The sequence below is a fragment of the Emys orbicularis genome, chromosome 1 (assembly GCF_028017835.1).
Source record: "Emys orbicularis isolate rEmyOrb1 chromosome 1, rEmyOrb1.hap1, whole genome shotgun sequence".
Classification (NCBI taxonomy): domain Eukaryota; kingdom Metazoa; phylum Chordata; order Testudines; family Emydidae; genus Emys; species Emys orbicularis.
The window spans coordinates 134,869,902-134,895,187 of record NC_088683.1 but is presented as its reverse complement, the minus strand read 5'-3'; the positions used below and the strand labels follow the sequence as shown (position 1 = coordinate 134,895,187).

Here is a 25,286-nt window from a genome sequence, read left to right as displayed (position 1 = left end):
CTGCTGGAAGCGGCGGCCAGTACGTCCCTCAGCCCGCGCCGCTTCCAGCAGCTCCCATTGGCCTGGAGCAGCGAACCGCATCCAGTGGGAGCTGCGATCGGCCGGACCTGCGGACGCGGCAGGTAAACAAACTGGCCCGGCCCGCCAGGGGCTTTCCCTACACAAGCGGCGTCCCAAGTTTGGGAAATACTGCTTTACAAGAACATACTCTAGTTATACTTGGCATTTTCTAGCACTTTTCCCATCCAATGATCTTGATACTAGATGTTGGTAAGAGACCGAATAGCGTTCTGTGTTAAGTAGGGAGACAACATCATATGTGTATGACTTGTAAGGTGTGGCTCATTTACTTCTCAGTCCAACGTAAGAAAGACCTAGAAAAAGCGTAGAACAAGCCTGTTAAAAATGCAGTCATCTGAGCAAGAAGGACACTTGGCCTTTGCAGATTAGAATTTCATATTTTTAATTAGTGTAACATTGAGGAGCCTTAGTCATGGATCACAGGACCCCATTCTGCTAGGCGCTGCACAAACAGAAAAAAAGACAGACCCTGCCTCAGGAAATGATACTCTTATGCAACATATTGTAAGCTGAGTGAGGTAGGGGCCATCTTCTGTTCTGTGTTTGCACAGCATCTAACACAACGGGGGCCTGGTCTGTGACTGGGGCTTCTAGGCCCTACTGCAACACAAATAATAAACAACATATAAAAAACAATTTGGTGTGGCCAAAAGTGCCATTGTTAGAAAGGTTGACATGCCCTCTGGAAACCTCACACGACTTTGAAATCCATGAAAATTCTTTAAAATGTCTGTTCTCGGTGACCTTCGACTCCAGAAATATGCCTAGGTTACAAAATCAAATTGATTATGGGTTTTGTTTTATTCCCAACTTTTCCATTACAGAATCCATATGCAGGTTGGATTAAGAAAAGCCTAATGACTGGAAGGGGGAAAAAAAAGTCTCTCTTAGACATTTCTCCTTCCTCCCTCCCCAGGTATGCCAATTCTATAACAAAGGTAGAGGACCGCATGGGACTTGCAGCCAGCAAGACAATTGCAACAAACTTCATGTTTGCCGACATTTCCTCCGAGGAGAGTGTAGGTTTTCCAAGTGCAACAGATCCCACAGGATTCTGGACAACAATGTGCTGAAGTTGCTGCTAGCAGAAGGATTAAATATTTGTGTCGCAAAGAACATCCAGGTTATCTGTGATCACAAGCATATCGAGTTCAGCAAGGATGTGGGCCAGAGGAGAAGTAAGTGTTAACAAACAAGTGTAAATTGTAGCATGAATGTTGCTTCCTCCTCCTCCCTTGGATGTGTTGGAGGCTATTCTTGACCTACATCTCTGTGGGATTTCACCATCCTTTTCTGCTTTCAGTGCCTCCCCTACACAACATAACTACACCAGTTGGAGATAAAAAGAAAGCAAATGCTGGGAATCCAGAAGAAATTGGACTTAAGCCTACTTCCATTACACCAGCCTCTACATCACATGAGTCTACCCCACCAGGTAAAACTATACACGTGCCACTTAGTTTGTATGTTGAACCATCTTTTCTGACTTCCCATTTCCTTAGTTCTTGAGCGTAGGCTGGGTATTGACATTCACTCCCTCCTCTGCCTTCAATAGTTGTTCTGCTCACAAGAATAGATCAGACAGTGGCTAGACCCTATCACAGACCATGCATCGGAGAGCACTTCTAGGCAATATGCATCAGTATCTTTTTATACACATAATAGATCCCTGGCCAGTGATTGTTGTACAGGAAGCTGCTACTGAGGGCTAGTAATAGAATTTCCATTTCACTAGCTGGAATGAGCATGTTCATTTGTAACAATTACTAATGATAGATTATATAAGTAGTAGGATGGTGGTGGGGAAAAATACAGTTTATTTGCATTGAACATTAAGGCCAGGTCATGAGCTCATGTAAACCAGTATGATTCCATTGAAGTCAACCAGGGAGGATCCAGTCTAGTGGCTGTTTTACATTGTGTTATGATGCGGGTCACGGTGGGGTGGTGGAGTGCTAGAGCGACACCTGGAGCTGAGAAGTGATTGGAGCGAAGATAACTACTTTTTATCTTTTTGGTCTGTTAACTACTCGGAGCTAGTAGAGGCTATTGCAGAGTCCTGCTCTCCCTTCCCACCTTTTTTCCTCACCCTTGAGGCTGAAGACTTCTTCATTTTTAATTTTCATTATAGCCCATCTGTTGGTGGTTTGGCAGCTTGTTAGTATGTCAGTTAAATCATCCCACATTGTGGTTTACTGTTGTGGATCTCTGTTCTCCCCATCTCTTGTCCCCAACAAGTAGAGTATAAAATATAGTTATACATCTTTGTTAGCTGAGAGGTTGTGTTGAAGCCCACTCTGGGATATGAATAATGTAGTAGAGAGAAAGAGCCTGGAGCACGGGACCTGGTGCAAGACATGCAGCCTGAACAGGCAGCAAAGTCAGGCCATGTATCAAAGCAGATGCTTATGAGTTCACTGTCCAGTACTTGGCAATGGTATGGCTAGCGTTGCTAAAGCACAGGGACTCCTAAGAAGTACTAGACACTGGGTATTCATAAGTAACTTGTTTGTGTCAATGTATAAAAGAGAAATCACAGGAGGGGCACCTTTGTCCAACCTAGGGAACAGCAGAGACTCCTGCTGCTGACTGACCTGGTACCATTGTCATGGGCATACGTGTATTAGTGTACCTGTAACTCCTATAGAGGACTAGGACTGTCCTTCATCGACAATAAACGTGGCCTAGTGCCTTCGCCACTGAACCAAGCCTGTGGGCTTTCTGGGTGGTACTGCTGAGGTCTGCTAAACCGACTACGCGCAGGGCTGGGACAGAATAAGGAGAGAGCGCGTACACACACACACACACACACACACACACACACACACACACACACACACACACCTGACAACGATACAAACAAGTTACATATTAAACTTCTGGCGTGATTCGTTACCAGCCTGCACCTTGTACCTGTTGGTTCGAACAAAACATCTCCATCCGTTATCCCATCATCCTTATTTTAGGAGGGTTCGATGCGTCCCTGTACCATCTTCAAGGAGTGTGTTTATGCCGTAACTCTATGTTGAGGTAGGCCTGTGCTAACCTTCTGGAATGTGTTTGCATGAATACCCAGTGTCTAGTACTACTTAGGAGTGCCTGTGGTTTAGCAACACTAGCCATACTATTGCAAAGTTCATGTAATGGACAGTGAACTCGTAAACATCTGCTTTGATATATGGCCTGACTTTGCTGACTATGGTTCAGGCCCCGTGTTCCAGGTGCGTGCGTGCTCGCGCGCGCGCTCTCTCTCTCTCTCTCTCTCCCCTACAAATAGTAACTACTACTAAACCTCCCTTCCAGGTTCCTGAAGTTAATGCCAGTGGTGTCAGTTAGTGCTGTGTAGGGCAGCCCTTACTTGCACCAGGCCCAGGCTCTGAATCAGGAAGCTGCAACCAGCTCCTTGCTGCCTCTCAGACAGAACCGAGAATCAAGACCATCTATTTTTTTCTGTTGCAGGGTGTTTTGTTGTTTGGCATGAGGAGATACGTTTGATGTGATCTAGACCGTTCTTTCCCACAGGTGTCAAAGCTGTTCCTTCTATTAATGCTTCTGGGACCAATGACATTACAAAATGTGATGAGATATGCCTGTACTATATCTGGAGGTACTGCAAACATAAAGGTAAGTCTGACTAATGGTGTTATCCATTGAATGTCAACAGGAACTGCCCTGTGCAGACTTCATATCTCTACTAGTAATGGGATATGGAAACTTTCATATCTGGATCACTGGCTAATGTTGGTGGTAATGATTCTCCATCCCATATCTAATGCCTTCAAGGTGAGTTGGTCTAAAACATGGACTAAAAGCTGTCGCAATTGTGAAGAGATTCAGAGGAAAAGCCAAAGGCTGAATAGAGAAACATTGATGCGCCCTCTCTCTTAGAGGTGGGCACTCCCAATCAGGGGTGAGTCATGCTGGTGGGCCTAGGTGGGGGAAGCTTGCACTGTCATTGCTTGCATGTTTCTGTGGCTAGAGTAAGTCAGTCTCCAGGGCTGCTAAACCTAATACTTTTGGTGAGTTAATTTTTTTAAAAGATAAAAATCGGAGAAAGATGCTGTTGTCAGACTTGAAGCATAAGTCCTTGCAGACCAGTACCTGGGTCTGATTACAGCCATGTTCATTTCCCATTAAGCCCTTTACCATATGGCCTGAAGTAGCACAACACCTAGTTCCTTTTATATGAACCAGCTGAGTTATGTCAAGCTGCTTCTATTACTGATGTTGCTGATTAAAGTTGTATAATACTGAAGTAAGTTGCCTGGGAATTTATGTTTTTGTTTGTGCCAGACTCATAATCCAGGAAAGATGTGAAAGATTGTTCTACTAAGGCTCTTTGTCTAGTATGCAGAGTTAGAGTCAGACAGCCCTCTCCATGTCTTGGTAATAGGATTCCAGCATTTGTTTTTAAAATATTATGCCTTTAAAGGATTGACCCCTTCTAAGCTTTCCTACATACAGCATCGTGTCCTAGAAATTAGCTCCGTCCAAGAATGACTAGCCATGACTCCCTCTGGAGTGTCTCAAGACCAATGCAAGCGCTGGCTACAGGAAGGAACTTGACTTTCACTCTGCCTCTGTGAGATTGAGGAGTGAGATTGAATTTAGTGGTTTGATGTAAATGCAGAGGAGACCGAGCTGAATGGGGAGTTTCTCCTTGATCGGGCTCTGATTCTGGGCATAAAGAGATGGGCATAATGGCTCTTGGGGGCAGGGAACATCTTTTGCTTCTGTGTTTGTACAGCGCCTGCCACAGAAGGGGCCTAGTCCATGACTGGGACTCCTAGGCACTACAGTGATGCAAATAATAATCCTTTCCCCACTCCTGCTCTGGCTGCATAATGGACGTGGCAGTATTGCCCGTCCTGCACTCAGGGACTCATATGGACTTCTCTTTCCTTACTCCACTGAGGGCACATTGTGGCCCAAAGAGAGCAGGGAAGAGGCAAGGCCTATGGCTCCATCCAGCCCCAACACTTTTGCCTGCCGAGCAAGCTGACTGCCTATGAATTAGTAATCTGCGCTCTTGCTGGTGCTTTCCCTTGGGTGTTGCAGTTCATACTGCCCTGTGCTTTGGGCTATGCCTAAAAGGCACAGTCAAGCCTTCAGTGTGTTTCACCTTTCTGGTCCTGAAACTCTTTTTAAGAAACGGAGGGAGAAACAAAACCAAAAATAGCGCCAGGGTTTCCCTGCTGTAACCTGCGTGCTTAACCTTGTGAGAGAAACTGTGCTTACTCCCCTTGCGTGTTTGGGGCTGAGCTGATAAATGCTGAGTCATACCTACGTGACACAGTGATAAACAACACTGCTCTCACACATGCCAGTGTCAGTTGTCAGGGCAATATCTAAGCAAAGAAAGGTGTGTGGACTCAGACTTAAAATCAATAATGTAAAGAGCTTACGCTGCTTTGCTAGTTAGAAAGGGCATGTTTCAACTCTTCCTTCAGTTTTACTCTAATCTAGCTCTGAGTTCAGTGGACTAACTTTTGATTTACCCCAGTGTACATGGAAAGCAGAATCAAATGGAAGGGGAGAAGGCCAAAGAGATCATGATAAAAATGCATTGCAGGGTTTGCTGCTTATTCCTGCTCCTCTCTTGGTTCATTTCAGTGTCCTGCTATCAGTCTGCTCTAAGGTTATGTGAGCTCCTTAGCATGTTTGCTCTCTTTGCAGATGACTGCAGGATGATTCATTATCATCTGCCTTATCGATGGCAGAGGTTTGATGGAGTCAATTGGCTTGATCTTCCCAGAATGGAGGTAGTCGAAAAGGCCTATTGTGACCCCCAAAACGACAGGTATAATAATGCTTAAAACCTCTTTGCTAAGCTCCGTAAAGGGGTTACATAGCTTTGGGGTAGCACAAGGATAGTCCATCTCTCAGTTTCTGGTTAACTCCTTTCCTCAAGAGAATTTAGGGCATGAATGCTTGATGCCCATAGATAAGACTTTTCTCCTGAAAGATGTGTGTTGACCTCTTAAGCTTCTGCTAGAGACTTCTCAGTAACATAAATGGTTGCTGAACAGGATCTCTGAGAATATACAGAGAGACTGTCTGAGCGTGCATAAGAAAAGAGAGAGAAGATAGACCGTAGATAACTTCATGAAAATGTTTACCTGTTCTTGTGGTAAGTGGAATAACCCGTAGAGGAGTTCTGCCTTGCTATTGAGATTATATAGGCTAACGAAACATGTAGCATTTGGTGCACCGACTGGGTGTCTAATAACATAGAGTTCATATTGAAGTTATTACCAAGCTTCTCCTGGACCAGGGGTTCCCAAACTTGGTTTGCAGCTTGTTCCGGGTAAGCCCCTGGCGGGCCACGAGACGCTTTGTTTATCTGAGCGTCCGCAGGTATGGCCACTCGCAGCTCCCAATGGCCGTGGTTTGCCGTTCCCGGCCAATGGGAGCTGTGGGAAGTGGTGGCCCACTCAGGTAAACAAAGCATCTCGCGGCCCACCAGGGGCTTACCCTGAACAAGCCGCGAACCAAGTTTGGGAACCCCTGTCCTAGACTGTTTTTATGGCTGTCAGTCCTCTATACAGCCATTATTTGGAACTTGCCTGGAGGAATCTTTTATGAAGTTCTCCATTGTGAAGGATGGTAGATCTTATTCATAGATAAGATAGTCATAGATATAGGATGCAATAGGAGTGTTCTCTAGATTCACCCACTATCCTATTCATTCCTTCTCTGCAAGCTCCACTTTCGACTGACACATCACTCTGATCATGGAGCACTGGTGCTCTCTGAAGCTCAGGCGTGGCCAAATGTGATTGCTTGAGAGTTCTGGCCATAGCCTATCCAGGAACAAAGGATTTCTGTTCTGTTTTTATAACGCCTGTTCTCAGGCAGCCCGGAACAGGAGGCTTTTATCCATCTTTGTCAGGCAAAGCTCACTTCGAGGCACTTTGCCTGAGCCAGCCCAGGCTTATTTTAAGTCAAATTCCAAAGCGTCTTAAGGATTAAAATCAGGCATGTCCAAGTGCAGCTTGAGGGACAGATGCAGCCTACAGAGTCCTCAAATGTGGCCATTCCCTCCATAACTGCAGCATGAGAAGAATGCTGATCAACTGCAGGTTTTTATTGCTGGTGAGCTCCAACACTACACAATTTATACTCTTCTGGCAAGGAGGATACAAACGCAAGCAAATACTAGCATCATGTGCATTTGTGGTTCATTACAAAAAACATGTATCAATAAATTAGGTGTAGCCCCAGACTTCCTAGAAAGTCAGCAGTGATGCCCCTAGCATCACGTAGTTTGCATGCTCTGTGTTGGAGATATAGACCGTGTTAGCTCTTTTTGCGGGGAGTCTAGTCACAAGGATCTGAAGCTCCTGAATCAGAGCATGCCTGCGTGGGGCAATTTTCTGCCTGCCTTTCTTAAGCAACCTTAACTAGAGGCAGTGCTACCAGTTCCACCTATAATGTAGAAATTTGGAAGCCCTTTCAACTGGTGATCAAAGAGGATAAGTATGCACAGTTAGCACTGGTGTAACTCTCTGAATTTCTCTCTCTAGCGTAGCAGATCAGAACATCAATTTCAGGTCAATTACCTCCTCTTCTGCTTTGCTTCGACGCCTCTCCACACCATCATCGGTTACAAAACCCCCCAAATTCATAATGACAACAAAATGGATTTGGTATTGGAAAAATGATCTAGGCCAATGGATTGAATATGGGAAACAGGTGAGCACCTTGTAACATCCATCCCCTCTTAGCCACTTCTGGAGGGATGTCACAAATAGTCTCCTCTGCTATATAGTAACCTGTAGATATTGTTTATTTGCTTTTGATTTATAAAACAATGGGCCCCGTCCCATGGCTTAGTTAGTAATTAATAAAGCCAGATTGACTGTGGGTGGGTATTTATTTCTGGCAAAGCAAGCACTGTAAGCTTTTATAGATGTTCCCTCAAAAAGGCATCTGATAAAATCTTGTACCAATTTCTCTACCCTTTCCCAAAATAACATGAGAGAACCTGAGACTTGCATCATATCCAAGAGGCTAAGAGATCTAAGCATTAGCAGACTTAGTGATGGGGAATCATATACAAGATTTATGCAGCATTCATGAAGAATGCCCTTCCAGTAGCATGCTTTTTCCCTTTTTTATGTATTATACAGAAGAAAACTATGCAAAGAGAACATTATTAAGGTTGCAAAGTCAAGCACTCCAAAATTAAGAAAGGCCAGAATGAAAGTTGCATGTACAATTGTAATTTGGCCCTCTTGTACGTATGAACTGATACAGTCTTTAACAACATGACCACATACTATTTTTTCCCATAGGACTTCAGCCTCAGAGAGTGCTCAGGATGGATGGTGGTCAATGAAGGGGTAGTTATTCAATATTTATTTATATTATTTTTATTCAATCTGTGGGACGAGGTTTTATTTACTGTACACTGTCCAAACCCGGCACTTAATAAAGAATTCTAAATTTTCTCTGTGGATTTTCTGTGGCTCTCATGACTATGGTATGTGAATGCTTCATAACATTAATGAATTAATCTTCACAAGACCCCTGTGAGATGAAGGGATATTATCCCCATTTTACAGATGGGGAGCTGAGGGTCAGAGAGCTTAAAACTAAAATTGTCAAGTGTCCACTGATCTTTATACTGGCATTTCCTAATTTATTTTAATATATGGCTTTGTAACCTTAACGTTCTCTTTATGTAATTTTCTGTATGTAATTTCCTATTTAAAAAAAAAAAAAGAAAAGAGGGAAAAAAAGGCAAATTGACAAAAGAAAAATTTCACCATATGAAACCATATTGAGTCTGTCATAGGGTCTATACACCTCATGCTGGTTCATCAGCCAAAGGATTAACAAAGCAACTGCCTGCCTGCTTAGCCAGAGCTGATTGGCAGCCCCAAAGCAGCTAGATAAAAGGGCTGCAGGGTAAGTGGGTGGGGCAGCTGCAAGAGAGATGATCCCTCCAGCAGACTGGTGAGAAGCTGCCAGACAAACCAATGCTCCAAAGAGCGATAAACAGGGCAGGAGGCTGGCAAGATTACAAAGGTAGGAAGTGGCTGAGAGAACAGCATGGGACTGAGAAGGATTGGTTCTCGCTGTTCCAAACAAGGTCCCTGAGCTGGAACCCAGTGGAGTAAGCAGGTCTAGGTTCCGCTACCTACCTCGGCCAGGGATTTTTAGAGAAGAAATTCCCAAACCCAGGAGACCTAGGGCTGATTAGCCCCTACTGGAGCCATGGAACTTCTGCTGTCCCATTATCCTAATGGGGGAAAAGACTATTGAGGATGTGGCCAGGAGGGATTGGGTCTTAATGAGGACTTGACAAATGCAGAGTTGGGTTTGGCAGCATAAGGGGGAGGGAGCCAAGTGGGTGTAGTTCCCAGTCCTGCCACAAGGGGATGCCGACACACCCCCATATTACAGACTACAACAGGGTTGGAACAGCACAGACCTCTACCACTTGAGCTAATGGAGCAATTGGCAGCAGTAGTAGGCTGTTAGCCTTATAAATGGACCACCCTATAGAAGGCAATGAAAGATCTACTTTGCCAACAGATTACACGTGCATTTTCTAGACAGCAGAGGAACATTGGGATTTGGGAGTCCTGAGTTCTGTTCCAGGTTGTGGAAAGGAGTGTATCCTAGTGATTTTAGACTCTCTTGCCTTGTCACCCTCAGCCCATCCCCTAGTATATTTCCCACACCTGTCCCCGCCCGCTCTGCTCTTCACAGCTTGTCCCTGCTTCCCTTTTGCATGTGATTCAGGCTGCTTCCTCTTCCTCCATCCTACCTGGGCACCAGCAGTGGAGCATTGAGAGTGCAGGAGAAAGTCGCTCTCGTTCAAATGCCTGGCACCAAAGTTGACCCTGACATCTGGGAGGAAGGTTTGCAGGAAAACCCTTTGAGCCCCTGTAGTCCTTAGTTGGAGCATGCTCTGTTCAGACAGAATGTTTGAAGAAATTAGATGCCAAACTCGTTACAAACTTCTATGGCACATGTGAGTTTGTAAAAATGGCAGTATTCAGAAGCTTATAAACTTGGCCAAATTCAGGTGGATTGTCACAAGGACAACAAAAGGAACCTCTCTGATCCAGGGCTGTCCCCCACCCTGCCAAATTTCAAGTCTCTGCTCCCAAAGAATGAGGGCTGTAGAGCTTCTCAACAAAATGATTTTAAGAGTTTTTAATAATGGCAAAATGTTTCCCCCCCATCCTAATCTAATTTTCCAGAATGGCTGAGCTGTTTTTGCTAAACCTTGAATAGTTCAGCCTCCGTTAGACTCCTAGCATGGGAAAGTTCAGCCCGAACAGTTAAAGTTATAAGCAACTGGGGAAAAAAAGGGTCTATAACCTAAGTGTTCAAGCAACCTAAACTATGGTGTCCCAGCCAGCTCCATCTATCATAAAGAGATCTCTGCACAAGCAGCTATAGCCTGGCACAGGAATAGAAATGTTCTCATAGCTTGTTCCCAACCAGGAGCAGCTTGAACTCCACCAGGTAGCTTGTAGGGGCCCAGTATCACTTCCAGAGCACATTTCCAATTGAAGTCAATGGGAGCTGCAGGTTAGAGGACAGGTGGGGCTTTTGGAACCTCGGACGGCACGGAAAGCAATTTGGGTCTGTGGGACGCTAGTGATCAATGGTGAAATGGTTCAGTTTTACATTGGACGTGGCATCATTACATTTCAAAGATAATGCCCCATGGAGATGAATGTGGCATTTCTCATGTCCAGAACTATTCCGGGTGGGTTTCTTCGTTGTATAGATTTTTGGAGGGGTGCGGTAGGGTGATGACATCCTTTCCTTATGCAGCACTTTTGAGATCTATGAACGGTAAGCACTGTAAGTGCTAAGTATTACTATCCGGTTATTTATTTTTCCTCAGCCTCATTCTCCCACAATCAACTCTGTATTTTCCTCTATGCCCGGAGCAAACTTCCTGACCATGTGCTTCCTTCAAAGTCGCTTCTTCAGTTAGTTTTCCAAAGTTGACCTCCACTCCTCCCACTAGATTTTCCCACTCTCAATCCTGTGTTATACGTGATATAGATGTGGCCAGGGAGCTGTCACTTTATTTACCTGTGTAGGCCCAGGCCCACTAATGACACATAAGCAATACAGTTTTTTTACTAGCAGAGGTCAGAATCATGGCTCATGTTTATCAATGAATGAAAAAGGCAGTTGTGCAATCTTTTGTCCTTCCAGATGGGTTTAACCATTATTTTTCTCCCACATTTCCATTCTATAGGATGGACTGCAGGGAGCCTCTGCGCTAGCTTCTGATGATTTGGAGAATTTATTTCTGGCGAATCCAAATGACCTCCTACAATTTCAGGCTGGTGCCCAACAATACGAGATCAATTTTAAAGGTACTGTTCCCCTTTCATTTCAATTGAACACAATGCATTATAGTTTATAGTTAGTCTGGTAGCTTTGATATGCTACATTGCAGTACTTTTCTGGGAGAAGTGTACAGAGGGAGACTGCTGCAAATAGGGCTAGCTGGATAGTTTTACGGAGAAGGGAAAATAGTCCACATATGCAGGGTGGAATATTGTAAGGGGAGAAGGTGTAAATAAGTATGTGGGCAAATTAATGACAGAACAAGGTACAAATTGGACAAAGAGACCAGGGTAAGGTGCATGAGGTGGTGGGGGGGGGGAGGAGAGATTTTAAAGACAGCTTTTCCCTTTAGAGTAAACATGTGGAAGGCCTCATCTAACCAAAAAAGAAATACTTGACCAGCCGGTGGTTGGGTTTTTTGCTATGATTATTACTTATGATTTTGTTTAAGATGGCTCTGTTTGCCTGAGAGCATCCCATGCAGCTTTTTCTTCTGCCAGATCCTGCAGCCTGAATTCTGAGCTTCTGACAAGTCTACGATAGGAATACTTGTAACCCATCACACATCTGTAGTTCTGTCTGGGGATCTCCATGGTTTAGTTATTTCTGAATTCTCACAACATTCCCGTGGCCTATTATTATAATGCCCATTTTGCAGAAGGATTACAGAGGCTCACGGAGGGTGCACAGAAAGTCTGTCAGCCTCTTTCAGCGCTCCACTACAGAGTTGTTGACTTCACTGCAGCCTTAAAATGGGAGCAGAAGACAGGAGATGAGGGAGTGAGCCCTTATTTAAATACATAGTAAAGCCACGAATTGTCTGGTAGATTTGAACATTTTCCATGCTATGAAGAAAGAGCATAAGTGAGATGGAAGGAGCAAGTGATTTCTGGAAAGATAGGTAAGCTCAAGTAAGAGTGTCATAGGGAAGAAGATTGAAACAAAGTAGTAGGGCTGCAGAGATAGTGGTTGCAAAACAGACAAAAAGTTCAACTGCCACATTCCATCAACAAATGAATGTTTATTTCTTCTTTGTGTGTGTGTGTGTGTGTGTGTGTGTGTGTGTGTGTGTGTGTGTGTGTGTGTGTAAAAAATACATAAAATAAATTTTTTTCTTTCAAGAAATGGTCCAGAAAAATGTCCGCTATCAAACTCAAAGAGAAGTCCGCAGGCGACCAAAGTTCGTGTCCTCAGAAGATGTGAAAAAAATGAAGAAAGGGTACTCGATGCGTTCATTTTTGTTTGTTTTTTTCACTGTAAAACGAAATGCACCGTATGGAATGGTGGTTGCGTATGGGGAAGTTTCTTGATTCTCATAGATAATTCTGGTTCGCTGATTGCCATAACGGTTGGTTGTACTGCAATGCAACTGTTCTTGTTCACCTCAATATACTGCATGCTTTGGTGGAATCATATAACACGCTGCTGGTTTACAGATAGTTGCAGCAGTGCCACAATCAGTGTGCAACACTGCAGTTCTCTGCTGCATGAGCAGGAATCTGCCTGTTCCTGTGGCATATGGTGTAAGAGGAGATGGGATCATTGATGAGGTGGAACTTGTCTTTTACAAAAGCATAGTAAGAGACCAAGGCCTCGTCTACACTACACGCTAAGTCGGTGTCACTGCAATTGATGCAGTGACGTCAATTTAGCGGGTCTGGTGAAGACACGATACGTCAACGGGAGAGCGCTCTCCTATCGACTTAATTAATCCACCTCAATGAGAGGCGGAAGCTCCCGTCTACATAGCATGTTGTCGACACCGCTTTAAGTCGATGTAAGCTATATTACTTACATAGCTTAAGTAGCATAACTTAGATTGACTTTCATCACTAGTATAGATCAGGCCTAAGAAATGCTGCCCACCAGAAACAGGGGACTAATTCCTATTGGGAACCTAGTTACATGATGTTATTTAATTGGCAATCTGCAGTAAGTAGCAAGATTAAATCTGTGTTGTCAAATTCTTACAGGGGAAGTGACCAAAATAGACTTATTCCAAGGGGACCCTGTCAGTTTGGGAGAAGGTTCATGACAGGAGTGGAAGTACCGTAGACTCATTCCTGATTTTCTTTTTGTTTGCAAACAGCCAAAGAGTGACAGATACTCCAGATCAAAACTATCCTAGAAACTGGGACAAATCAGCACTGCCTGACGTGGGGTACAAGGTACTTGTGTTTTCTCCTTTTTGCTCCAGTGAGATTGGGTTGTTCCTATACAGGTTCTTTTGATGGAAAGGCACTGAGCCCAAAGAAACATGATTAAAATGTCCATGTCTAGTGAAACATTTGCCATTTGGGAATATAGTTACAAAGGGCCAGATTTTAAAAGATATTTAGGTTGCAGGTTGGTGTCTAGGCACCTCTGAAAACCCCACTAGGCACTGTACTCTCATTGATTTCATCTGCATCTCTAGGTCAGTGGTCTCCAAAGTGGAGTGCGCAAGAGGATCCTTGGGGGTGCACGGCAGGAGGAGTACTTTTTTTTTTTTTTTTTTTTTTTTTTTTTTTTTTTGCTTTGGCAAAAATGGTAGAGCCGGCACAGCAGAGGGTGCGTGATCAAAATTTTTTTACTGATGGGGTGCACGATCAAAAAAGTTTGGAGACCACTGGTCTAGGTGACTGGGCCAGATTTTTAAAAAGGTATTAGTGTCCTGAGACTGCCAATATGGGTGCTAGTTGAGTTGGTGGGTTTTCAAACAGTATGTTTACACGGCAGTTAGACCCCTACGGCTGGCTCGTGCCATCTGACTTGGGCTCACGGGGCTCAGGCTAAGGGACTGTTTAATTGCAGTGTAGATGTTTGGGCTTGGGCTGGAGCCTGGGATCTAGGACCCTGTGAGGTGGGAGGGTCCCAGAGCCTGAACATCTGCACTGCAGTTAAACGTGGGTTTTTAATTGTAGTGTAGATGTACCCTGAAGTTCACATCTATTCAATAGGAACTGGACTGAGATTACCAACTCTTGCCACATAGGCCGCCAAAGAACCATCATATGATGACGATATGGTCATTACTAGGTCAAGTTGCCCCTCTGTTTTCATATCTATTCAAACAAATACAGTATTAAACATATAATATATACACAAAGAAACGAAGCTAACAAGTAAGAGCAGAGCTGTTGGACATCTAGGAGTTTTTACTAACAGTTTTGATGGTATTTGCATGTTGCTTCAACAGATGGATCAAAAGAAATACTGGAATCATCTAGCTAATAGTTATGTGGCTAAGGAACAGACCGAGAGTCAAGCACTTGGATACACCGTGGTTTTGTAGCTCCTCCTTCAGAGGAGGTTTAAGTGCAGGCTCCGCTACCAGCTCTGCCACAGATGTCCTATGTGAAATTGGCCAAGTCACTTGGGCACAGAATAAGTGGGAGGCATCCAGGAGCTGGTTATGGATTCCTGATTCTGACTGTTTTTATTGTAGCCCGAGCTCCATAGCACTAAAAGCAGTTTTTGGGCACTCTGCCAGCTGGTGATAGCCAGAGAGCAGAGCTTTCACGCTCTTTGCAGTTCTTCACCCCGTATTCCCAGGCTGTAGTGGGGAGTGACTTAAGAGCAGACTATGCCAGTTCTATGCCAACTGTCCCTTAGGCTGTATGGACCAGATTCGGATCCTCTTATTCATGTTGGATGGTTTCGTTTACCATGAATAACTTGTGGAGTAATGTGCTACTCAACACAAGTAAGGGAATCAGAATCTGGGCCTGCAGTAAAGTTGACATCAGTGACAAAAAAATAAGTCTTTGCTCCTATTATCCCTGCCACTGCAGCTGAGGGGGAATTAGGAAATTCCTCCTTGTGTGTTATCAACGGAATTGTTAACAAAGGCTGGGATTTTCAAAGCAGCCTAAGGTAGTTAAGTGCCAAATTCCCTTTAAACTCCAATGGGATTTGGGAGCCTAATTCCTTTTCCCTTTCAAATCCCAGCCTAAAATCCAATCAGGTACACCTGTGCTAAGCTCACTGGAGACAATGGGGTTGCACAGGCACACAGAATTTGACTGGCAGAAACATGTTATTACTGGTGGTTAGTGATGTGAGAGATTAAAAGAATCCAGCTTGCGTTTCAGTCAAGTACCTTGTCTCAGTTGACGCTTTAAGAATTGATAATACTTTGCAGTTATTTAACATCTTCCATCTTAAAGTGTAGGCCAGGTAGAAGCATAATTGATCTGAGATTGATCATTACCTCTCTGACCATAAGGCTTTTCTTTCACAGTAGTAATCCTCCGCTTTCACTGTTTCATGATTGGCTGGGATTCTGCATGCCTCTGTGGTGGCCTTCACAACATCTGACACCTCAGCCTTGATGAATTTCCTACACTTCAGACATTGGCCTTGCAAACTGTTGTGGAAAATCTTGCTACACTGGAAAGGATGCTTTTTTTAAAATTATTATTATTATTATTATTATTATTTTTTATTTTATTTTTTTAAAGTCTTCCCTGTTTAGTATAAGGTCTTCTATTTTCTTCCTCCTTCCCACATAATATTGGAGATTGCAGTATTTATTCTGTAAAGCATTTTGAGACATGAAAAATCCTATGCAAAGTAAAAGTTTAGATGTCTATAATCTATATCGGGGTGGGCAAACTTTTTGGCCCGAGGTCTACATCTGGGTGGGGAAATTGCATGCAGGGCCATGAATGTGGGGGAGGGAGTGCAGGGTATGGGAGGGGGTGCGGTGTGCAAGAAGGGTCAGGGCAAGGGGTTGGGGCGCAGGAGGGGTGCGAGGTGTACAAGGGGGCTAAGGGCAGGGGTTTGGGGGGCAGAAAGAGGTATGGAGTGTGGCAGGGGGGCTGAGGGCAGGGAGTTGAGGTGCAGGAGGGGTGCGGCAGGGGGCTCAGGGCAGGAGGTTGGGGTGCGGGCTCTGGCCCAGCGCCGCTTACCTGGTGCGGCTCCAGGGTGGCAGCGACACGCAGTGGGGCCAAGATGGGCTCCCAGCCTGCCCTGGCCCCGCACCGCTCCCGGAAGTGGGCAGCACCATGTCCCTGCGGCCCCTGGGGGAGGGGGGCAGAGGGCTCTGTGCGCTGTTCTCGCCTGCGGGTACCTCCCCTGAAGCTCCCATTGGCCGCAATTCCCCGTTCCCAGCCAATGGGAGCTGTGGGGGGTGGTGCCTGCAGGTGAAGGCAGCGCACGGAGCCCTCTGCCCCCGCACCACAGGGATGTGGTGCCGGCCACTTCCGGGATCTGTGGCGCCATGGGGGTGGCAATCCCGCGGGCCAGATCCAAAGCCCTGACAGGCCAGATCCAGGCCCCAGGCCATAGTTTGCCCACCCTTGATCTATATTGTTAGATATTGATAGCTTTTTAGGATTAGTAAATCAGATTTTGTGAATCCCCCTCCATTTTTTTTTTTTTTTACTTTGTGTAATGGCAGAAAAATGGAATTGGTAGCTGAAGAGAGATAAGTGGCAAAAAATGAATTGTGATGTTGTCTTAAAATGTATGAATATAATATAATTGTGTTGGAGAATAAGCAGGCTGACCCGGAGGCGGATTGAGTAGACGGGCTTCTTTATTGCAGTACTTGTTCCTTTCGACCCAATTGTCGAGTAAGCCCTGAATTAGTTACAGCACACTTTTTTTATTTGTTAGTATGTAAATATTTACATTTACTACAATACCCCCAAAACCCTTATTGAGTAATATAAACGCCCATACAATGAATATTAATAGCTATATACTGAATATAATTATCCTGCCCCAATTACTGTTTACAGCATTAGCATGTTTTACAAATAATTTTACCTTGAAGATACATTTCTTTGCAGTAATTGCAGCCACAAATTCCCTTGATTAGCAGTTTTCATGGAAGGGAGGAAGGGGCCATAACCCCGAGCTCTAGCTGGGAAAGAAAGGGAGGAGGGGAGAGAACACTGCTTTACACAAAGATTATCCTTTAGATCCCCACATTCCTTATGCAGCTGCAATGCTTATCAAGCCATAACAAGGCAAAGGGAAGGGAGAGGGGTAGCACTTGATCTATCAAGCACAGAAGCGGTGTCTGCTCGGGCCTCTACTCCCTAATTCCATGTCTGCACACCAGCGGTTTCCCAGGTCGCTACTTAACCCTTACATATCCCAACAATTTGTAGTCTATATTCTAGCACGCTATACTTTTAACATAGAAATGGTAAATCTGGAAATGTATGTTAGGGTCCGAGCGCGTTGTGGTGCTTCCCAGGGTTGCGAGGCACCTTAATACCACCTGCCCTTAGTATGAGGCAGCCTTGTCCATGCCTGCTGTGGATCAGCTCCTTGAATCCACCAGCCTCTGGCAACATGAGGCCTTCCAAGCCTCTCTGTACAGGTTAGCGATAAGCACACACCAACCTCTTGAGTCCTCCTAGCACCCCTCTCCTGAGTGCCCAGGCCCTGACCCACTGAACACTCACAGAACTCTCAGATTTTAAAGGAACAGGACAGACATCTGACAAGTTTTAACTCAGGATCATCACTCTGACTGCTGTGTGATGAGCAGAGATATTTATAGTGGAAACAAGAATAACAGAGATTCAAATGATAATAAGAAAGAATAATGGAAATGGTTACATATAAAACAAAATCATAACATGCTCACTAAAGCCTAAACTTAACTCCCTGTCTCCGACAGCATAGCTTAGCCCAAATCCTTTTCATAGCATTTTCAACCAGGACGGTTCAGATCTTCATTTTATAAGATCAAGCCCACTGGCAGCTTTCCAGATTGAAGGATGCCAGATATATATCCGTGCCCTCAGTTATATTCCCAAAAGTTCATTGTCTTTACTTATGAACAGGATAATCCCTGCTGTCTTTGCTTTTTTCCTGCAGCACTTGTAATCTGTTCCTTAGCATTTGGCTCCGTATGCAAATAGACTTCCACTGTAAGATGCACAATACACAGTGGTCAACCAGGGAGATAAATGTCTCCCACCTCCTGTCTGGAGAAATCTGTCTCCAATGCAGGTTACCTCAGCCTTTAACTGCAAAGCATGAAGAATATAACATAACATGATACCTTTTGGTGAACCTAGGGGATCCCTGTAAGCTTATGTACTCCTGTGTCCTCTGCCAGTTGGCATCAAGAGGTCTTTGGTCTCTCTCTTCTCCATGTCAGAGGCCAGTCTCCATTCTGTGTCTCTGTTAGGTCTGTGGACTCTTGTCATGCCAGAGAGAAGTCGCTGTGCTATGAGATGAAAGGGCTGCTGGGAGTCAGAAGATCTAGTTCTGCCACTGATATTGTGACTTTGGACAAGTTGCTTAACCTCTCTGCCTCAGTTACTCCCATCTCTAATATGGGGATAGTAATGCTTATAAGTGCAAAGCTGTTGTGATACCACAGAACATGCCAGCCTATAATTTTAGATGTGGTGGCATTCTGCCGGCCTGAAATTTAGTTTTATTTTTGCTTGAACCACTCCAGTGAAATGGGAATGATTCTATAAAATCCAGACAAATGAGAACCAGTGTCTCTGCTGCTTGGCAATCAATGTATTTGTTTTTTCTGGATATGGGCAAGTTAGGATTTGCCACTCCGATATGTTCTGCAAGATCATAACACTTTCCTGACAGCACTCACTGCTTCCTGGCAAGTGGCACGTGTTTGGGTGAGAGAGGGAAGGAGGCGGGCGGGGGGGAGGGGAGAGAGCTTGTAGGCAGTGCCAGGAGCTCCTCGGCCCAGCTGTACCAGTGTTATTCAGGGCCAGTTTGGCTCAGGCCACCCCTCCCCACCTCCAGCCATGTGTGCCCAGGAACCGGGGAACTTGTAGCAGCTCCGTTGCTCAGGTCGAGGCTGTGCAAACCCCACTCCAGGTGCTTTAGCTGTTTTTCTCCCAGGTATCTCTGGTCTCTGTTGTCCAGATGCAACTGAGAGTTCCATTCTCTTACTTCTAAGGCAGAGAGCACTGGGCAAGTGAACCACCCAAAGCAGCGAGTGGTGCATGAATAGGGGAGCTGCCAGGAAAGCCTGGGATGGTAGCATGATGGAGGGGGAAAGAGGCTTTCTGGGTAATACTGAGGCTAAGGAAGGGGTGGGAATTCCTTCATGAAATGAGCAGTATGGAAGATGCTGTTAGTCTGGATGACCACAAAAATGCTTTTATTCTCATACATGAACAAAATGAATAATTGTGGTTGCAAGGTGTCAGAATACAGTGACATGATTCACATTGCTGCACAGTCCAGCAGTTCTCTTGTCACAAAATATGGATCTACTGCGTTGTGAAATACACCGGGCTCAGCCTAGGGGAAGTTCTAATTCGTTAAGTGTGTTTTGCGTAATCTTGATGAGTTATATTGTGAAGTTATATATGGCTTTGTAAAGTGTTTTTTGCATAAAAGAAAATTGAGTTGCAATTTTCACACTGGTAGGCTTTTTAATAAATCTAAAAAATAATTCTAGCCACTGCAGCTTGGATCATTCTAAAATCCCATTAACTGATTTAAAAGATTTGTCCATTCAGAGGTTGTCCAATATATAAATATCTAGTAAACAAAAGTAAACTGTATACAGATAGGATTTAGATGTAGCACAATCAGATTTAACTTACAAAATCACTGACCTGCTTGAATTTTCATTTCTGATTATGATAGAGCTGACAAAGCTGCTGCTTTCACCAGGCCTCCCAGAGCAGCTACTGCTCCGTTTTAAGATGCACCGTTGACACGTTGGAACTGGGGTCTTTCACTTCAAGTTTTGATTTCATATTTGCCCTAGGCAGCAGTGACTGAAAAATTGTTACCAACTCATGTCTGTGTGGTAGCCCTGTGTTACAGGAGTTGGTAGTCTCAGCCTAGTTTATAGTTGACAGGTCACCATCTCAACAGATGAAGTATGGAACGTATACAAACACTTGAATTCATCTCTCCTCTCTCTGAGAGGTCCTTCCCAAAGAGAGAGAGGTACGCTGCACAGAACAGAATGGGGGAGCTCACACAGCAACTATCTGGGCTGTTCCTGTTCTGTGAGTGAATAGGATTTCAAGCACTACATACATTCAAAAGATCCACCTTTGGTCTCACTGGCTCTGCCTATGAAAGCGTGGTCACCCCTTACACCCAGTTGAAACTTTCTGTAACCTTTGGCTGTGGTTTGGTATTTTGTAGGCAGTGGCGATCACTAATCCATCCTCTGAATACACTGAAATCGAGACCCTATTTAAAAGGACAATGAACAATTATGTTATCCAGAGAATAAGGAGGATTCAGAACCCCTCCCTTTGGCAAGTCTTTCAGTGGTTTGTATCTATTTTATTACATTACATTAGTTGCGGCAATAACAAGGGGAGTGAGTCTCATAACTTCCAAGGCTGTCTCCTGGACATACAAGCTGGTGACTGACGTTAACTCTGGAGGTTACCCAGTGTGGTGCTGAAGCTTACTTTAGCTCTGTTACTTAAAGGAACTCTCAGAAATATCCCTCAGTCCTTTCTGGGGCTAATTAGCTATTCATTGTTGATGTGCTATTGTTGCTGAGCTTTAGCGCCCCCTCCTGGAAAAGGTAACATTCCCTCTAGGCAAAGCTGCCGACTCTGCATGGAGTAGCTACTCCATGAAAATTAACAGATGGGACTGGCACACACAATTGGGATGCAAGTACATCTGTGTTTACTAAATATTGAATTGCCCCGATAGCGGAGTCTTCACTGTTTGCACAGGTTCAAAAGGAGACTGTATCCCTTAATAAGTCTGCTGCAGTGGATCTAGAGTGTCTCTTTTAATGGGTATTTTACAAATGTGTCACACTCCTCTCAGGTTCCTGAAGGCATATTAGGGGCTTCTGGTGTAAAACAGCCAAACTACATTGAACTACAATCCCCGAGGCTTGGGTTATTTGTTACTGATGTGCTCTAGTTCCTTTTGGATTTTAAATATCTACAGCATAGTTGGCCAATTAAGAACAGCAGCAGAAACGTTTAATGAGAGTGCTTTGATGCAGTGGCAATTAGGGGTGGGGAGAGCATATAAGACCTTACCTAGATAGACAGAGAACATTTCCCCCTCAAAAACAGTTTGGGTTTGGCAACGATGGAGCTAATAGTCTAACCAAGCAATAACAGCAATTGCTAAGCAGCAAAAAAGAGTTTGCTAGAAATGGTTTGTTTTAACAGAACAGACCTTGAAAATAACTGACAGCATTTAACACAACCTCAAAACTAATCTTAATCCATTTGCCTTGTAGCTTTTTCCACGTTCCCTTTAGATTTTTATCAAATGTAGGGAGGCAAGAACCCAGTCTCTCTGTTCCCCTTAACTTTGAGCCCTTTCTGCAGGATACAGTGTTGCTGACTTGCACAGTAAAATGATTTCTGAAAATCCAGATGAGGCTTTGACAACATAAATGTTCACACTTTTAAAATTACTCTCTCTTTTTACCATCTTCCAAGTAATTTTCACTGCCATTCCCAGACTAGCAACTCTAATTTGACTGCCAGTGGAATACCGAAGGTGGCTGGAAATCTCATCCATGTTATAGTGTGTCTTTAAATATATTTTTCACATCAGGCAAAAAGAGCAGATGAAGAAGAAAAATGGAGGGAAAGATGTAGATGAGAAGCTTCTGTTCCATGGAACCAACAATTCCCATTTGGAAACCATCTGCAATCACAATTTTGACTGGAGAATCTGTGGGGTCCATGGAACAAACTATGGAAAAGGTGAGGAGGAAGTGACTGCGTATATGAGATCACAGACTTTCTTTAAAGTACCCAGTGATGATGTTACAGTGGTAATTGGTCTTTATAAGCTGCAGTGATTTGTTTTTTCGTGCATGGGGGAAGCAATGGGGGAGGGAAGCTCCAGTGTTCTTTCAGGCTGGAAAGGAATTGGTTTGCGTGGGTGGAGAATTTGATATGGGGTTGAGAGAATTAATTTGGGGGCTGAAAAAGAATTGTTATATTTGGGGGGGGGGGAGAGGGGCATGTTTTGATTCCTAGGAAGTGTAGGGAAACTTGCCAGTCCGTTACCTCCTTCACCTCAGCAGGGGGGGAGTTGAAGAAGATGGTAATTCTCTGTCAGATGGAGACAAGAGGTCTCTCCTCCTTATCCCCCCATGATGCTGGCTTTGCTTCAACTCTTAACATTATTTTTTTCCCCTTGTGCTATACCTGTTGATCTAATGTCTTACTCTTCCTAGGCTATTTTTCTTTACTCTCCCTTTCTATCTCACTCCTTCATAATCCAGCCTGCTCTTTACTTCCTCTTGAAATTAATGGGAGTTGTATGGCAAAATCCTTTAGCTGTCTAGTGCGAAATCTCCACTAAACAGAAAGTTCACTTATTGAAACTTGAGTCAAATACATCCTAATTATTGTGGTGTGCTAACTCTTTTGTGCCTGATGTATAAAGTACAGCATACACATCCAGTATCCTTACAGTGCCCTTTTTTGTCATTCCTAGGAAGTTACTTCGCCAGAGATGCTAAGTATGCGCACTGTTATAGTCAATCTGCTGCAAAAAGGAACACCATGTTTGTGGCTCGAGTTCTAGTTGGAGACTTTGTTAGAGGAGACCCAACCTACGTTCGTCCCCCACAAAAAGCTACTGATATGCTCACCTTTTACGACAGCTGTGTGGACAATGTGCTGGTTCCCTCCATTTTTGTAGTCTTTGAGAAGCATCAGATTTACCCAGAGTATATAATAGACTATAGTGAAGAGGGAAAAAAATGTTTTGTATCTTAAATAAGGGAGAGAGCCGTTTGTATCTCTCACTGCAGCATTCAGACCTAATTTTACATGTTTTTAAGGGTTTCCTATCCTATCCAATCCATTAGATTGTCTAATACTCATCTCTCATTTTTAATAGAGCACCTTTCCAACTGCTACATCCAAAGAATTTGCTCCTTGAAGGAGGTTGGCAGGAGGAACGTCCTGCACACTAGGCGATTACTCTTTTTCATCAAACTGTTGACTTTCACTTGTTCATAATATGTAAACCTTAGGGTAGCCCCACATAGGAGGGGTCAGAATTGGGGATGTGGGAGTGGAATTTTGTGATTCTTTGTGCAGCAACAATAAACTTTGGAAATAATGACTAGAAAGGATTTCTCTTGAGAAATACGTTCAACTGAGAGAAAAATTGTCAACTCTAGTTTAATATAGTTGACAACTTGATTGTATGCTTACGGCTTTTAGATTTTGTAGCGCTCCGAATGATGAGTCATTCAACTCTGATGACTTTACTGAGGTGGCTCTTTCCCTTGCCTACCCTATCATTTCCAAGAGACCTGTGAATTAGTTTACTGTGGATTTGACAGGGTGGTGTTCTTGGAGTACTGTATGTCGATGTCAATATTTTAGATTAAAATCAGTAACTAGACAAATAAAAAGTCTGTGTTCTTTTAAATTGGTGTAATGAATAAGGTCTCAAAAGGAGGAGTTCCTCCTGCTGCACAAGCAATGTCAACCTAGTGGTTAGAGCAGAATACTGTCAGCCATGGTTCTGTTTCCAACTCTATAGCAGATTTGCTGTGCAACTTGATCTGTAGGTAGGAAAGCTGGAGGTAGACCATACCAATGGACCGTCTGGAAAAAGGCATGTCCCAGAATTTGTTGTTTCAGTTGCTAATGCTTACATGCATAAATTTAAAGGCTTGGTTGAGATTCACTTGAAACCCTTGCCTTTAGTGTATTACGTTTTCCACATGTGGATAGTTGTCCAGCAAATGCTGTAGGACAGAAGTAATGTCTTGGGGTGCTTTGATGTTTTTCTGTCATGCAGGATGGACAGTAATTTTCGTTGTGCCAGGGACATCACATGACTTGTGTAGAGTGAACGTCTTTAAAGATGTTCTTCATCACTCTGGTGCAGTAGAAAGAACGTGCTCACTTGACAACTCGTTAGTTCCTCGTTAACTATGTCATCTTCATTTTCTATGGCCAGTTGTACGCTAGGAAAATTACCCACTGCTGACAATGATGAGCCAAGCATAGTCATAACAGTGTTGTAACTATTGCTTCTGAAGTGGTTTGGGACTTACCAGATTTTTCTGGTCTACATTTTCTTATAAACCATGTTTAGCATTACCCCATGTCAGCAATGGGTAACTTTCCTAATAGTGACCAAGCATGTTTTAATAACAGATCTGCAGTCTGTTGAGCTCTCATTCAAGGGGTTTTTTGGTAATGAAGATCATATTTCCATCATCCCCTACTAACTTTCTAAGAGCTCACCTTTTTGGGCTGAAATGCCTCTGCTCAAAGGTGAATCATTTTGGCAAGAGTGAGCAAACTCCCTTGGCTGGTGGGAGGGGAACACTGCTACAGCAAGAACTACTGAAGTTTATAATGTGGCATGTTTGAAGACTATTGCATTTTGCTAGGCTTGGCGAGGGGGAACTGGTTTTGAATTTAGTCAAGTTGTAACCACATCCTGGGCATGGGAGTTAAACAAATTCCAGGCTGGAGATGCTCATGTGAGCTGCTGGGAATTGACAAGCTTCCACTGAGGGAGAAGAGTGTAAGACTAGGAAATGAAAATGCAGTAAATGTCTCAAGCCTTTATACAATCAAAGAATGTTTTTGTTTTCAACCTTTTTAAAAAAAAAAAAAAAAAATCAGAAATACAGAATCTAGTTATCCATGGTGATGGAGGACTTGTTGGAGGCATTCCAAGATGTGTATTGAGCGCTTTGACACCTTAGCTGAAGGGTGAAGAGGTGGAGGTTGATTCTGAAACACTAATTTCTCCCAAATGTTCACTAGGCTTTGGAGTTTAGTATTTTTAGACACCTATTTGATCGAGTATAAAAATCAGTTCTATTACTCAGCTTTTGTCTCTTGTAATTAATTAATGTCACTAGACCTTTAGTTGCCACAGAGTCAGCCACGGTACACAAGACCTTCATTTATAATGCAAAAAACAAAGCTGGAGAAACATTTGACATA

General features: G+C 43.8%; 1 protein-coding gene across 5 annotated transcripts in view; it reads left to right on the top strand.

The window, feature by feature from the left end:
• Positions 1-24,932, top strand: part of LOC135885257 (zinc finger CCCH-type antiviral protein 1-like) — a 40,595-nt gene extending 15,663 nt beyond the window's left edge. The window contains exons 3-14 of one of the 5 annotated variants that reach the window (XM_065412886.1): positions 998-1,259; positions 1,385-1,516; positions 3,604-3,705; positions 5,758-5,881; positions 7,608-7,776; positions 8,379-8,426; positions 11,318-11,438; positions 12,535-12,631; positions 13,502-13,580; positions 20,506-20,636; positions 21,904-22,055; positions 22,798-24,932. In XM_065412886.1, coding sequence (XP_065268958.1) covers positions 998-1,259; positions 1,385-1,516; positions 3,604-3,705; positions 5,758-5,881; positions 7,608-7,776; positions 8,379-8,426; positions 11,318-11,438; positions 12,535-12,631; positions 13,502-13,580; positions 20,506-20,636; positions 21,904-22,055; positions 22,798-23,081 — 1,701 coding nt within the window. In that variant the 3' untranslated portion in view covers positions 23,082-24,932. Of the gene's footprint in view, positions 1-997; positions 1,260-1,384; positions 1,517-3,603; positions 3,706-5,757; positions 5,882-7,607; positions 7,777-8,378; positions 8,427-11,317; positions 11,439-12,534; positions 12,632-13,501; positions 13,581-15,634; positions 15,737-20,505; positions 20,637-21,903; positions 22,056-22,797 lie in introns of those variants that run through there. The other 4 variants (XM_065412892.1, XM_065412901.1, XM_065412910.1 and 1 more) reach the window with 4 other exon arrangements.
• The last annotated feature ends 354 nt before the right edge of the window (positions 24,933-25,286 follow it).